The sequence below is a fragment of the Mercenaria mercenaria genome, chromosome 4, assembly GCF_021730395.1.
Source record: "Mercenaria mercenaria strain notata chromosome 4, MADL_Memer_1, whole genome shotgun sequence".
Taxonomy (NCBI): Eukaryota; Metazoa; Mollusca; class Bivalvia; order Venerida; family Veneridae; genus Mercenaria; species Mercenaria mercenaria.
In genome coordinates, this window is record NC_069364.1 from 74,209,143 (window position 1) to 74,224,431 (window position 15,289).

Consider the following 15,289-nt stretch of genomic DNA (forward strand, 5'->3'; position numbering starts at 1 on the left):
TTTATCACTACTAGACAAGGTCGTTATTGAATACGAGGTGTATCATATTTTATAAATTGCGGAAATTTCAATTTACTCTTTTATCTAGGTATAACCCATAAATTCATTTCATAACTTTTTCAAACTCCGGAAATTTTCCAAGACACAACATAAACGCTATTTTTGTAAAATCCGTAACAAAAAGATAAAGAAATTAAAAAATATTTTCATAAGCGTCTTTTTCACTCAAACTTGTTTTCACTAGGGTATGTAAGGGCCGTTAAATGTTTTCGTTTCATCGTGGAATGCATACATTTATAAAGGTATGTTCAGTTGGAACGATTTGATCGTTTTTAAAGCAGATAGGAATTTATCAAAAATCTTGAACATTTCTTATTTTTATACACATCCTTTGCAATATTATCATTATGTTTGCAGCTGATATTTTAACACATACGATACGTATATACATTTTTACATAAATGATTTTAGATATGCTTTACATTTTTACATAAATTATTTTAGATATGATTTACATTTTTACATAAATGATTTTAGATACGCTTTACAGTTTTACATAAATGATTTAAGGTATGCTTTACAATTGGCGTTTTCAATATAACTTCTTCTCGGCGATATATGACCATTTTGTGTTGATTCGCCGTAAAACCCAACTCACTCACTCACTCACTCACTATAAAGGTATGTTAATGGTTCATGACATCATTTAAGTTCTTAAAGCAAAATGACATCAATTTTATGCTAGAATGGAAACTAACAGTTGCATTGTATAACAAACGGAACCAAATAATAACCTTCAGATCAGAACTGTTTCTTACCAACTATTTCACATGTTGTCGTGTCCCACTTTCCTGTATCAAGACACTGAATTGTTTCTGAACTAGCATTATAACCATCTTCACATGTTACGTTAGCTAGGGCACCATAATTTGTGTTACTGTCTTCGACTAATGTGACTGTTCCTTTGATAATGTCTGGAACATCATTGCAATCTGAAAGTATTTAAGACAATTTAGCTTGTCGCTCCAAATTTTCGTTTTTAATCAATTCAATTCATTAAGATATAGGTCCATGTTTCGGAGAAAAATTAATGTTTGAACGTTATCAAATCATAGAAAGAAAGCATTGTTTTACGTGAAAATTTAACAGCATATAGAACAATTATATTATTCTACAAAACCATTGTCAATTTACTCCTATATATATTGAATTCCGGAAAGGGACTGCATGAAGGGGCCACACTTCTGGACAGTTCAGCGCCTTAAAAAACACAATTTTTAAAAAGCTGTTACAAGTCTTCGTTTTGATGCATTTGCAACATCGTACGAGAGTTTAAACTTTACATGACTAGGTAAAACATCGTTTTTGACAATTGTTTACATTTATTTCTTTACAAATGGCAGTCTTATTTAAAGGTGGACAACTCATTTAGAATATTTTTAGTATCCAATTCTGTAGGACAAAACAGTAAAACATGTATTGCGCAGATACGTTGTGTGTCAAGAATCTTTCATTTATTAAAAAATCTGTTGTTTTGTGATATACTGCTAAACCTTCGTTTTTACTTTGAAAACACTTTTAAACTTATGAGGAGTTTCATCCACGCCTAATTTTGATAAAATGTAAAAAAGATAACAAGCTCGGTCCGCTCGTTTGTTCTATTCAAAAATGCACGCTTCTTTTGCAACCGCCACATTTGTTTCAACTCGGATATGTTATATCATTATCTTCTTTCATATGTCTGAGCTACAGAACGCTTCAAACACATTAGGCAGCGTTAATGATTATATTAACATATTATTTTTTTATACTGCATGTGCAAATACCTGTATATAACCAAACCAGAAAAAACAGAAACAGTCTTTATAAATGCAGTCACGGCTAAGTGCGCAAATATGAACTGTGTCACTGCTTCATCAAAGCTGAATAAATCACAAACGAGTTTATATGAAATCTAGCTGTTTCCAAAGGCATCGTGCTTCCGCTAAGCTAGTGCTAAGCAATTTTCACTGTTTGCATTGTTTTCGGTGCTTCCGAGGGATCTACTTTCCAGATTTTATTTAAAACCTTTCTCAAAGGTCACATTTGCAAAAGCTCAATACGTTGTATTATCAACATCGAGAACAGTTACAGTCCATAATTAACACTTGCAAGTAGATAACTTTTGTTGCGAAACGCTCGTATCTATTGGGTAATAATTAACTGCGCAGTCTAGTAAGGATAGGCTTTGAAAGCAAACAGCATGGATGGATCCTGACCAGACTGCGCGGATGCGCAGGCTGGTCTGGATCCATGCTGGTCGCAAAGCCACTATGTTGGTTTTCTCATTGCACGGCTCATATGATCATTTTCGTAAATTTTGTTGTGCATAAAACTTCTGTTTTCACGTTATTCATAATTATGCGCATTCCCTTAGATTATAAACAAGGTTAAACCAAAACAGGAAATACCAAATTGAAAGGATACATCCCACCCTCCCTGCGTCATTTTGTATAACCCTCTGATGATGTAACAATAAGAGGATTTGTTCTTCAATATATGCCATATTTCACGAATTGATATTTTACCTATGATATCACATGAAGGTATCTCCCAATCTCCCGTTTCAAGACACTGAATCACATCTAATGTCGTGTTGTAACCTTTTTCACATGTTACTTCGGCTAATGCACCATAAGTGGTGTTTCCTTCTACTAAAAGTTTGATGGTCCCATCAGCAACTACAGGGATGGTATTACAGTCTAAAAGAACATTGCAAAAATAAAGTATACAAGCAAATTCGATGAATTGGTATCCCCCGCCGAAAGGGTTTGTGGTGAGGAATGGCAAAAAAATATATCCGGCAAAAAGTTAAGGATGTTAATAAGAAGCAAATAATTTCATTAGTCAAAATCAATTTAACAGAAAACAAATGTTTAATTAAAGAGTACATAATAAATGTATGATACTTTGATCCTGACTAAAGAATTTATTTTGAATGGGATATGCTTACTGTAATAAGCTTAGCTTTTAAAATTAAATGCAGTTAATTGAAATATGAGCTTTAAGTTTAACTGGAACGAAATATTGTCTGAGTGGTTTGGCACCAGGTGTTGTTGTTTAACATGTACATTTGAACTTAAAAAAACAGATGTCCTTATGAGAACACTGGTAAGATATCTTGAACATGACTGAGGGCAAGGCTTGTGCAGTCACAACTTAACATGTTGAAGGTTTGAACATTTAAAGAAAATAAATAAAAGGAATGGAAATATATATATGTATATATATTTATATTTTTAAGGGTGTGTGGGTGCGGGGTAACAGGAGAGGAAACAAAATTTCACATGTTGATTATAAATATTGATGGAAAATTAAAAATGAAAAACAAGAGGGTCATGATGACCCTGGGTCGCTCACCAGAGTAATATGAGCTACATGTTTCTAATGTCAAACTGATGACTTTTAGAAATTTTTTGGAAGATTTTCCAATGCACAATCAAGTAACCCGGGGGGGGGGGGGGGGGGATTTTACCCCGGGGGTCATGATTTGAACAAAGTTTGTAGAAGTTTACTAGGAAATGTTACATATCAAATATCTAAGATCTAGGCCTTCTGGTTTATTTTTAGCAAATTTATGAAGATTTCCCTATGTACAATCAAGTAACCCCTGGGGCAGGGTCAATTTGACCCTAGGGGGTCAAGATTTGAACCAATTTTGTAGAGGTCCACTAGGCAATGCTACATGTCAAATATCAAAGTTCTAGGCCTTATGGTTTATTTTTAGAAAAGTTTGAAGATTTTTCTATGTACAATCAAGTAACCCCATAGGGCGGGGTCAATTTGACCCCGGGGGTCATGATTTGAACAAATTTTGTAGAAGTCTACTTGGCAATGCTACATGTCAAATATCTAAGATCTAGGCCTTCCAGTTTATTTTTAGAAATTTTTTGAAGATTTTCCTATGTAAAATCAAGTGACACCTGGAGCGGGGTCAATTTTGACCCAGGGGTCAGGATTTGAACAAATTTTGTAGAGGTCCACTAGGCAATGCTACATGTGAAATATCTAAGCTCTAGGCCTTCTGGTTTATTTTAAGAAAATTTTTAATGATTTTCCTAAGTAAAATCAAGTGACCCCAGGGGCGGGGTCAATTTTGACCCCAGGGGTCATGATTTGAACAAATTTTGTAGAGGTCCACTAGGCTATGCTACATGTGAAATATCTAAGCTGTAGGCCTTCTGGTTTATTTTTAGAAAATTTTGAAGATTTTTCTATGTACAATGAAGTAACCCCATGGGGCGGGGTCATGATTTGAATAAATTTTGTAGAAGTCTATTAGGCAATGCTGCATGTCAAATACCTAAGATCTAGGCCTTCTGGTTTATTTTTAGAAAATTTTTGAAGATTTTCCTATGTAAAATCAAGTGACCCCTGAAGCGGGGTCAATTTTGACCCCGGGGGTCATGATTTGAATAAATTTTGTAGAGGTCCACTAGGCAATGGTACATGTGAAATATCTAAGCTCTAGGCCCTCTGGTTTATTTTTAGAAAAAATTTGAAGATTTTCTTATGTAAAACCCTGGGGTCATGATTTGAACAAATTTTGTAGAGGTCTACTAGGCAATGCTACATGTGAAATATCTAAGCTCTAGGCCTTCTGGTTTATTTTTAGAAAATTTTTGAAGATTTTCCTATGTAAAATCAAGTGACCCATGGGGCAGGGTAAATTTTGACCCCGGGGTCATGATTTGAAAACTTTAGTAGAGGTCCACTAGGCAATGCTACAAGTCAAATATCTAAGCTCTAGGGCTTCTGGTTTTTGAGAAGAAGATTTTTAAAGATTTCCCTTTGTAAAATCAAGTGACCCCTGGGGCGGGGTCAATTTTGACCCCGGGGTCACCCTGGGTGACCAAGGCAAGTGGGCGACCAGGTGTGGATGCGCAACTTTACATGTTTATAATAAATGTTCACAGAAAAGAATGAAAGAAATTTAATGAAATTCTGTCAAATGGCAAAGTTGTTATGTACAAATATGTGGATTTTTAGACAATTAAAGGGCAATAACTCTGCAGTTACAAAAGAAATCCATACGAAATTGTGTGTGCACAATCACATTATAGTGCTCTAAATTCTGTTAAAGTTTCATAGTTCAAGGTCAAATATATCAAAAGTTATGATGCAGAAATTGCCATATTTATAGTACCCTATATAGTTAACACTAGAAACTTCTAAGGGCTATAACTCTGGTGTTACTTGGGCAATCTGACTGAAACTTCACGGGCCGCAAGAACTCATAGTGGTGAACATGTATATGAAGTTTTAAATAAATATTCCCAACCATTTCCTAGATACGGCTCCGGACGGACGGACGGATGGACGGACAACGCCAAAACTATATCCCTCCGACTTTCGTCGGGGGGATAATAATATAACATTTGATATAAAATACGGAACGTAATACCAAGGCTGTCAACTGTGTGCAGCTCGTACCTTGAAGAAACAAGACCGAGGATTTAGAAGCAAACGTAATGAACTGGTAAAATCTTTTTCTGCTCCACTTGCAGTCAATTTACTAAGCAGTGATTTTGTCACTTGCATTGCCTTAAATTCTTGTGTCTTTTTTTATCATAATGACAGACTCAAATTAATTATACATTTGATTACTTTTTACTCCTTGACCTAGTGGTTAAGATCGCTGACTTCAAATTACTAACCCGTAACCGGTGTCGGTTCAAGCATAAGGCGTTGATTCTTCATGTGAGGAAGCTATCCAACTGGCTTAAGGAACGCGATGAAATTATGCTAGAGGGGTACTTGGGGTCTATCTCAACCATCAAAAGTTGGACAGTCGCCACACGATTTGTAATAAATATACTTTTTACTACTGTAATTGCCCATATAACTTCCCAGAAGTGTTCAGATATTGTAATAAACTCCATCTTTAAACTATATTTCATGAGGTCTTGGTCAGAAAATATTTACCTATCTTTTCACAAATCGGAATCTCCCAACGTCCTGTTTCAAGACAGCGTATAATCCCTAAACTATTATTATAACCATTTTCACAGGAAACGTAAGCCACGGCACCATAGCTGGTGTGTCCATCCTCGGCTAATGTTACATTTGCCATTGTTATATCTGGTACTGATTTACAATCTATAAAAGTATATGTATATTAAAAACAGCATAGTAGTAAATTTTCTTTCGTGCAAGTTCATATCAATACTTAATAATATGCTGACTCTTGCTTAGGGAAACAGTTAGTCGATTATATGTAGATATGCCTGAAGATGTACCATTTATCATTATCATCATTGATAGACGAGGTCGTCATTCAATACGAGTTGTATCATATTGTATCTAAACATAGCGGAATCTCTTTATAACTGCAAGTAATAGAAATTATTACACTGTTAATCATTAAAAGATCATCACCTATTATTTCACATGTTGAGCTTTCCCATATCCCTGCTTTAGTGCACTGTATTATATCCACAGAAGCATTGTAACCTATTTCGCAAGAAACATTAGCCAGGGCACCGTAAGTTGTATTTCCGCCCTCGAGCAATGTTATAGTTCCATTTTGGATATCCGATACCATTTTACAATCTGAAGTAAAATGTTACAAATATAGGATATACCTCAATAACACTCATCAGAAACAAAAACATAAAAACAAAATAACCGATTTATATAATGATTGTTTTCATTTATAACATTTTCAAAATCCCGGATAATGCAGAACACAACATGCATGAACACTATTCTATCAAAACCCGTAAGAAAAAGATTAAACCATTAATATGTTGATAAGTATTTCTTTTCGCTCAAACTTGGTTCACTATGTCTGTAAGGGCCGTAAAGTGTTAACATGGTATGTTAACAGTTCGTGACCTCAATCTTTAAACACACACATTAAAAACGATAATGACATACTTTTTATGATAGAATGAAGATTAAAAGTTGACAGAAACAGATAATAATCTTAAATCAGCAGTTTTTCTTACCAACTATTTCACATGATGTCGCTTCCCACTTTCCTGTATCAAGACACTGTATTGTTTCTGAACTAGCATTATAACCATCTTCACATGTTACATTAGCAAGGGCACCATAAGTTGTGTTACTGTCTTCAACTAGTGTGACTGTTCCTTTGGTAACGTCTGGAACATCACTGCAATCTGAAAATATTCAAGACAATTGTACTGCTAGTAGAATATTTTATGTCACAAAAATCAAGGTTCTGAATATATCAGCGAAGCTTTGAATTAACATACATGTATGTACATTTTAAAAACATTTATAATAGTATGCTACTGTTACTTCTAAATTGCATTTGAAATAATGTAATAATGTACTATATAGAAAAGCTACACACAAATTTATTAGAATATAGAAGTGTAGAGCTGGTCGCTCGAAAGTTTCGTGTTTAATCGTTTCAATTCATTAACATTCGTTTCTGTTTTGAAAGCATCTTTAACTTAATAAATATGAGGAGTTTCATTCACGCCTATGTTTGATAAAACGCAAAACGATAACAAGCTCAGTCCGCTCTTTTGTTCTGTTGTAAATGAATGCTTCTTCGCAACCGCCGCAATTCTTTCAGCAACAAACATCATCTTGGATATGTTATATCATTTTTTCTTGCATACTTACGTCTGAATTACAAAACGTTTCAAACACGTTATTCAGCGTTTATAATATATTAATATTATTAATTTATATTGTATGTGCACATACATCTATAACAATATCAACAAGTTTACATAGAGGGCAGTTACGGCTCAAAACACAAGTATGAACTGTATTTCTGCTTCCTCAAAACTGATTTTTTTCACAAACGAGGTTATATCAAATCTAGCTGTTTCCAAAGACATCGTGTTTTCGCTAGGCTAATTTCATTACTTTTCTCAAAAGTTACCTTTGTAAAATCTCAATACGTATTTCCAACATCGAGAAAAGTTACAGTTCGTAATTAACACTTGTAAGCAGCTAACTTCTGTTGCGAAACATTCGTATCTATTAGAATATAATTAACTGCGATGAAATAATATTATCATTTTCGTAAATTTTGTTGTATATAAAACTTGTTTTCAAGATTTTCATCACTATGCACATTTTCTTAGATTATAAACAAGGTAAAAATATGGAATTCCATAAACGACAGCGTCCTGCTTACTGCTTACTGCACACTGTCTACTGCTTACTGTGCATGTTTTAGAGCAAAAACATCAAAACATTCCGAATATTGTGCTGACGTCACAACAAACGACAGCGTCCTGCTTACTGCCTACTACCTACTGAGTCCTGCAAACTGCTTACTGCTTTCCTCCTACTGCTTTCTGCTTACTCCCTACTGCTTACTGCTTACTGCTTACTTCGACAGAAATATATATACAAACATACAAGTACTTCAACGTTAAACCACAATACTGTTTTATGCAGTTTGTTTGACAGGGTTCAATATTTGACAGAAAAGACTTGTGAGAAGTTTCCTTGAAAGCCTATAAGTAGTATCTGAAACAAGGCCAACGCCTAAAAAGCATGTCGCCTACAGGTGGATGTCCGAAAATAGGAAGTAATTGCCATTATGTGGGATAAAACACACCATATTAAGCACCTGTGCCATGGGAAAACTTGTTCAATCTTTCAATACAACCCTTTACACATTTTTACAAAAAAAACCTGCTATTAAAGGTAAAATACTTTTGAAGATATTAAGCACAACAAGAAATTCACAGAAGTATTACACACACACACACACACAAATACACACAGAAACAGAGCAACACATCATCAGAGGGTAAGTGACTAAACAAGTAAAGACTGCAAATAATACACATAGTTACTTACATACTTCTGCTTAAACAGAGTAACAGAGAGCAACAAACATACATTTTAAAAGGGGTCAATTCCTCAGTTTAGGGGTGCAAAATAGTTTTTAAAACCATCTCACACGGTTTCAAAGAAATGCCTGTGACCAAGTTTCATGAGGAGCTGATAAAAGTTGTTGGGCTTAGAGAGCGGACAACTTTCTAGGACGCCACCCACCGTGGTTGATCCCATAAAACGTCCTGTCTTGTCAGACCGGCGTATAAAAAAGAACAAGAGGGCCTTGATGGCCCCTATATCGCTTACCTGAGTCATATTCACTTTGACCACAACCTTTACCTTCAGGGTAATTAACTAGTCAGTATAAACATCCCTACTAGGTTTGAGGGTCCTAGCCATAAGCATTGCTGAGTTATAAGCTTTTTTGGAACTAAAGGTCACAGTGACCTTGCCCTTTGACTTCAAAGTCATCTACTTTTCATGTCAAACCTCTCTATTAGTTTGTGAGTCCTAGGCTCAAGCATTGCCGAGTTATAAGGGCCTTTTGCTTCATGTAAAACAAGTGTCCCCCGGGGCGAGACATCTTTTCACCCAAGGGGCATAATTTGAACAATCTTGTTAGAGGAGACCAGCTACATACCAAATATCAAAGACCTAGGTCTTGATCTTTCAAATATTTTTCTTTAAAGTGTTTTCCTATTTAAATCTATGTAAAAGTTTAGACCCCAGGACAGTGCCTCTTTTCACCCAAGGATAATAATTTGAACAATCTTGGTAAAGGACCACTAGGTAAAATATGCAAATATCTAAGCTCTGGGCCTTATGGTTTCAGAGAAGAAGAATTTTAAAGTTTTTCCTATATAATTCTATGCAAAAACTGGTAAGTCCCTGGGCGAGGCAAATTTGACCCCGGGGGTCATAATTTGAACAGTCTTGGTAGAGGTCTACTAGGTAATGCTACTTGCAAAATATCTAGCCTCTTGGCCTTGTACTTCTGGAAAAGAAGACATTTAAAGTTTTTTCTTTTGGTAAGCAGTAAGCAGTAGGCACGACGCTGTAAGCAGTAGGCAGTAAGCAGGACAATTTGAGCAGTAGGCAGTAAGCAGTAAACAGGACGCTGTCGTTTATGGAATTCCATATAAAAAGAACATGAAAGACCAAATTCAAATGATGTACCCCCACACTCACCTGCGTCATCTTGTATAAACCTCTGATGATGCTAAAATAAAAGGAATTCTCTTCAATATTGACATTTTACCTATGACATCACATGAAGGTATATCCCAATCTCCCGTTTCAAGACACTGAATCACATCTAATGACGTGTTGTAACCCTTTGCACATGTTACTTCGGCTAATGCACCATACGTGGTATTTTCGTCTTCTAGGAGTGTGATGTTCCCATCAGCAATTACAGGGATTGTATTACAGTCTAGAATAATTCACAAAAAACTAAGTATAAATAATAATGGACGGTACTATCTATTATGTTCTACTCTTACCTCAGATAGAAGAAGATACAGGTTTAATGAGAGAGGAGGTTAAAATTTTATAAAATCTCCTTGACTTGCAGTCAGTATAAGACCCACTTTTTTAGTTGTATTACTTCGTTATATTGAATCTTCTTTTTGTTTGTGTTTTTTAATTATTCACAATAACAGCCGCTAATTAACTCTATATAACAACGTTTCTTTCACTCAACTCCTCTGATTACTTTTTAATACTATAGAGAAATTGGTTTACGGGCCTCACGTGCCACGTGGTTAAGGTCGTTGACTTCGAATCAATGATGTGGGAGTGAAACTTTGCTTCGAGTGTAGAATCTTCGCCATCATCAAAAGCTGGAAAAGTCGCCGCTTTGGGTTCGAAACCTTGCCTTGGGTTTGGCATTTATTATTTGCGAAGGTCATCCTGCTGACTTAAGAAAAGCCTGTAGTTCATTGTCAACTTACCTTCTGTTGAGTGTTCAGACATTGTAATGAATTTCGTAACTGAATTAAATTTCATACGATCGGGAAAGGAAACATTTATCCATTTTTCGCACGGCAACATAATATTTCAAAGCTATTATTTTAACCATTTTCGCAAGGCAACATAAACAGCGACACAATACTTGGTGTTTCTATCCCCATAATGAATAAATAAATGATAGTTGCAAAGGTACCGTATGTTGTATCTCAGTTCCCGAGAAATGTTACATTTCCATTTGAGATATCCGATACAATACTGCAATCTTCCATACAATTTCACAACTACTGTGAAATATCTCATCTCATTGTAATCGGATAAAGACCTCAAATTTCTCTTTTATAAATGTAGCGATAACGAATGTTTTTCGTTGTAAAACAATTGCAAATTCCCGAATTCTGTACATTAACGCCCATCTGACAAAAAACATGAAAACAGCTAAACGAAATTAATAGATGTTGATACCTCCTTCTGTGGGCAAGCTGGGTGACTTTCTCACATGAAAAAATAGATCTACACCAAATAACGGTTTCGAACAAAAAGAGATGAGGGGATTTTCGGAAAAGAGGGGATTGGGTAACAGGTTTATACATCTAATAAATAAGGAAGGAACATTCTGGGGCCGCATAATCAGTTTGCAGTTTGCATTTCGATATCGGGGGGAATTTTGACATTGAAATGTAAGTTTTTCATTAAATAGTTTATCGTAAAGCATTAGAAAACAATTTCACTTTATTAATTAAGGGGTTTATTAGTCCTTTTAGTGGTCGTTTTACATATTCAAACTATTATAGTTTTCAATATTATACACACATTTCAACACAAAAAGTGCAATCTGTATCTGAAATGACGGGGGAATATTTAATTATGTATAGCTTACACAGTATAAAAAGAGACAGATTCCAAGAAGAAGGAGACGCTTGTACAAGAGGGTATGTCAATTTTTTTAGCTTAGCGCTGTGAGTGTGATTTGAAACGAGAGTCTATCACGTAAATCAAGTAATTATTCGGTAATCATAAGCTTATATTAAACATTTGATAAATGAAATAATGATTTTGCGCTTTGTTCCACTAAAAAGCCGACAAGTCGATATTTTTGCGATTGTTACATGTGTCACTGATGAAAATCAAAGCATTAAGATTATTCGATTGAAACTAAACCTTACTTGAATGATCTCGTTTTAGTAAAAATTAAGCAGGGTGATTTTAGATTTATTTGATGCATACATGCTATAACAAGAGCTCCGCCAAGCGGAGCAATATACGCCCGAAGGGTTATATCACAGGAGGATAAGTAGACAGAAAAAAATCTAAGTCCACAAAAAATCCTTACCAGGTACAGATATGTCAAAATACACCTAAAAGTTGGAGGTATCATCCATGTTGTACCACAAAAAAGTGGTCTTGATTTTTCCCTACGGCCAATAATAAAAAAATAACAAAATAAGCTATTTATAGTAACATAAAAGGGAAGTAATTCAATAAAAATATTATTGTAAGTGAACAAAAAAAGGGATCTGCCAAATAGAAACAAGAGCACCACAATGCAGTGCAATATACATACAAAACAAAGTCATATGACTTTTGACCCCTAAGTGTGACCTTGACCTTGAAGCGAGCCATCCGAAACATGCGCTTTGTACGTCGTATCGATGTGGTGAACACTTGTGCCAAGTTTCTTTAAAATCCTTCAAGCAGTTCAAGAGTTACAGAGCGGACACGAAACTAAGTCATATGACCATTGACCTTGACCTTGAAGCGAGCCATCCGAAACATGCGCTGTGCACGTTGTCTTGATGTGGTGAACATTTGTGCCAAGTATCTTTGAAATCCTTCAAGGGGTTCAAGAGTTACAGAGCGGACTCGAAATTGCTAACGGAAGGACATACAGACGGACGGACGTCCAGACGGACACCGACGTCATAACATATTACATCCCTTCGGGCGTACAAAAAGTCATGAAAATGTTTGAGATCTAGTTAGAACATTGTTAAGTTTCTTTGTTAATCAATAAAGGTTATCACCAATGCGTTTTCCCACCACCCTACTTTGGGGCAATTTATCATATCCACAGACGCATGATAACCTATTTCGCAAGTAACATTAGCAAATGCACCGTAAATTGTGTGCCCATCCTCAAGCAATGATATAGTTCCATTTGGTACATCCAAAACAATTTTACAGTCTAAAGAAAATTGTAACAACAATATGAAAAACCTCATTACTATTAAAAGACAAATGACAGTATTGGATAAACATTTCATTTTACTCTTCTTTCATGCAGGAATAACGCATCGTGTCCGTTTATAACTGCTTTACATCTAAATGGGCACAAACATACATTGGAGCTACTCTAGCATCAACCGTAAAAATGCTAAAATTAGTATATATTCTTAAGCGTCCCTTTCCACTCAACCTGATGTTGTTTATGCATGGAACGCGTGTAATATGTTAAACGTTTCCCAAGGAAGCACATATGATTATCAACGGTAAGTTAACAGAACGTGACCCCTTTCTTCAAGCACACGTGCAAAACGATTATGATAGCAATTTATGCTAGAATAAATAAAATCTTAGCATTGTATAACGAACAGAATCAAAGAAAATCCTTTGAAAAATCAGCACTTATTCTTACCAACTACTTCACAAGTCGTCGCTTCCCACCTTCCTGTATCAAGACACTGTATCGTTTTAGAACTAGCATTGTAACCATTGTCACAGGTTAGGTTAGCAAGGGCACCATAAGTTGTATTACCGTCTTCAACTAGTGTGACCGTTCCTTTAGTAATGTCTGGAACATCATTGCAATCTAAAAGTAAAACAAATGTTACTGTTGATGGTACGTTTACGTCACAAATAATCAAGAGTTCAAAATATTACCTTTGAGTAAATGTCCATGCATTGTGATAATATTTTAACGATACGGCTGTGTTACTTCAATATTTTTTCTTCAGACAAATATCGATATCTCCTTAGCATTTTAATCGAGGAATGTTCGAAGTCGCACTCAGTCCACGTTACTTCGGATAAAGCTTCAGAATTAGTTATTATTGAATTGAACTACACTCATTTTGATTTTAAAAGATCATTCGTCTATTAGTCTAAAAACATGAATACATCTTTTATTGATTTTACGCTAGTCACAGGCTACGTTAAAGATGGTGTTATACGTAGTGTTTTTATTTAATAGTCGCCATTGGTCTTTTGTTTGTTTGTTTATTTCGATTTTGACAACATGGACACAATAACAACATTCATGATTTAATATTTAAATTTATCAGCAAGGTAAAATATAATAAATATCATGAAATATGCATATGTTATAGACCATGTCAGTACATCAATATCAGGGATAACACATAAAAGGTAAGAACTCCCTTATTTCCATTGTGGTCCCTGGAAGTGATGTTCTGACATAGAGAGGCGTGACACATGATTTTAGTAGAACAAATATTTCAATTAAGATACTATTATTATATAAAACTTGTTACGTTCCGTGTTAATTATTAAAGACTTAAGATATTTAATTAAAAATTGCACTTAATGAAAGACTAGGTCAAAGTTTGGCACAAAAAGACAGATTTCTGATTAAAAAATCCTTAACAGCACTTTTGAAAACAGTAAGGCTGGACAGATTCCTTATTTGAGATGGAAGCATATTCCATAATTTACAACCTAAAAAGGAATTGTCTTCAAACCAAAGCCTTTGACCCTAGGTAGCATAAAAGACCCATTGTCACTAGACCTTGTTCTATATAAATGAACAGAATCTTGTGTCACAAAGTATTGATTCATATAGTTAGGAAATTGTCCATTCTTAACTTTAAAAACATGACACACTGTAATTTGTGCCACCCTTTTACAGACGGGTAACCAATTAAACTAGAAAATGCTTTTGTAAAAAAGCGCATGTCTCCCCCAATGCAAAGTCCTATAGGCAAGAAGTCAATAGGGGTCAGGAGCGAAAGTCAAAGAGACACTGATGGTTGGCTGCAATAGGGATCATCTACTTGGCATGTCCAGTCATCCCGCTAAATTTCAACACTCGTGGCCTAGTGGTTCTCAAGTCACTGTTCAGGCTCCTGTGACCCTGACCTTTGATCAAGTGACCTCAAAATAAATAAGGGTCATGTACTCTGCATGTCCAATCATCCTATTAAGTTTCAACATTGCAGGTCAAGTGGTTCTCAAGTTATTTCCAAAAAATGATTTTACATGAACAGGCCACTGTGACCTTGACCTTTAATAGACTGACCCCAAAATCAATAGGGGCCATCTACTCTGCATGTTCAATCATCCTATGAAGTTTCAACATTCTGGGTCAAGTGGTTCTCAAGTTATTGATCGGAACTGGTTATCAATGTTCAGGCCCCTGTGACCTTGACCTTTAACGGAGTGACCCCAAAAACAATAGGGGTCATTTACTCTGCATGAACAATCATCCTATGAAGTTTCAACATTCTGGGTCGAGAGGTTCTCAAGTTATTGATTGGAAATGGTTTTCCAT

The 15,289-nt window shown here is 35.4% G+C and overlaps 1 protein-coding gene across 1 annotated transcript in view; it reads right to left on the reverse strand.

The window, feature by feature from the left end:
* Positions 1-15,289, reverse strand: part of LOC123552992 (sushi, von Willebrand factor type A, EGF and pentraxin domain-containing protein 1-like) — a 68,580-nt gene that overhangs the window by 16,775 nt on the left and 36,516 nt on the right. Inside the window, exons 21-27 of the mRNA XM_053542277.1 lie at positions 13,418-13,591; positions 10,073-10,246; positions 6,990-7,163; positions 6,418-6,591; positions 5,965-6,138; positions 2,568-2,741; positions 819-992 (exon numbers count right to left, since the gene is read on the reverse strand). Of these exons, the coding sequence (XP_053398252.1) occupies positions 819-992; positions 2,568-2,741; positions 5,965-6,138; positions 6,418-6,591; positions 6,990-7,163; positions 10,073-10,246; positions 13,418-13,591 (1,218 nt within the window). The remainder of the gene's footprint in view (positions 1-818; positions 993-2,567; positions 2,742-5,964; positions 6,139-6,417; positions 6,592-6,989; positions 7,164-10,072; positions 10,247-13,417; positions 13,592-15,289) is intronic.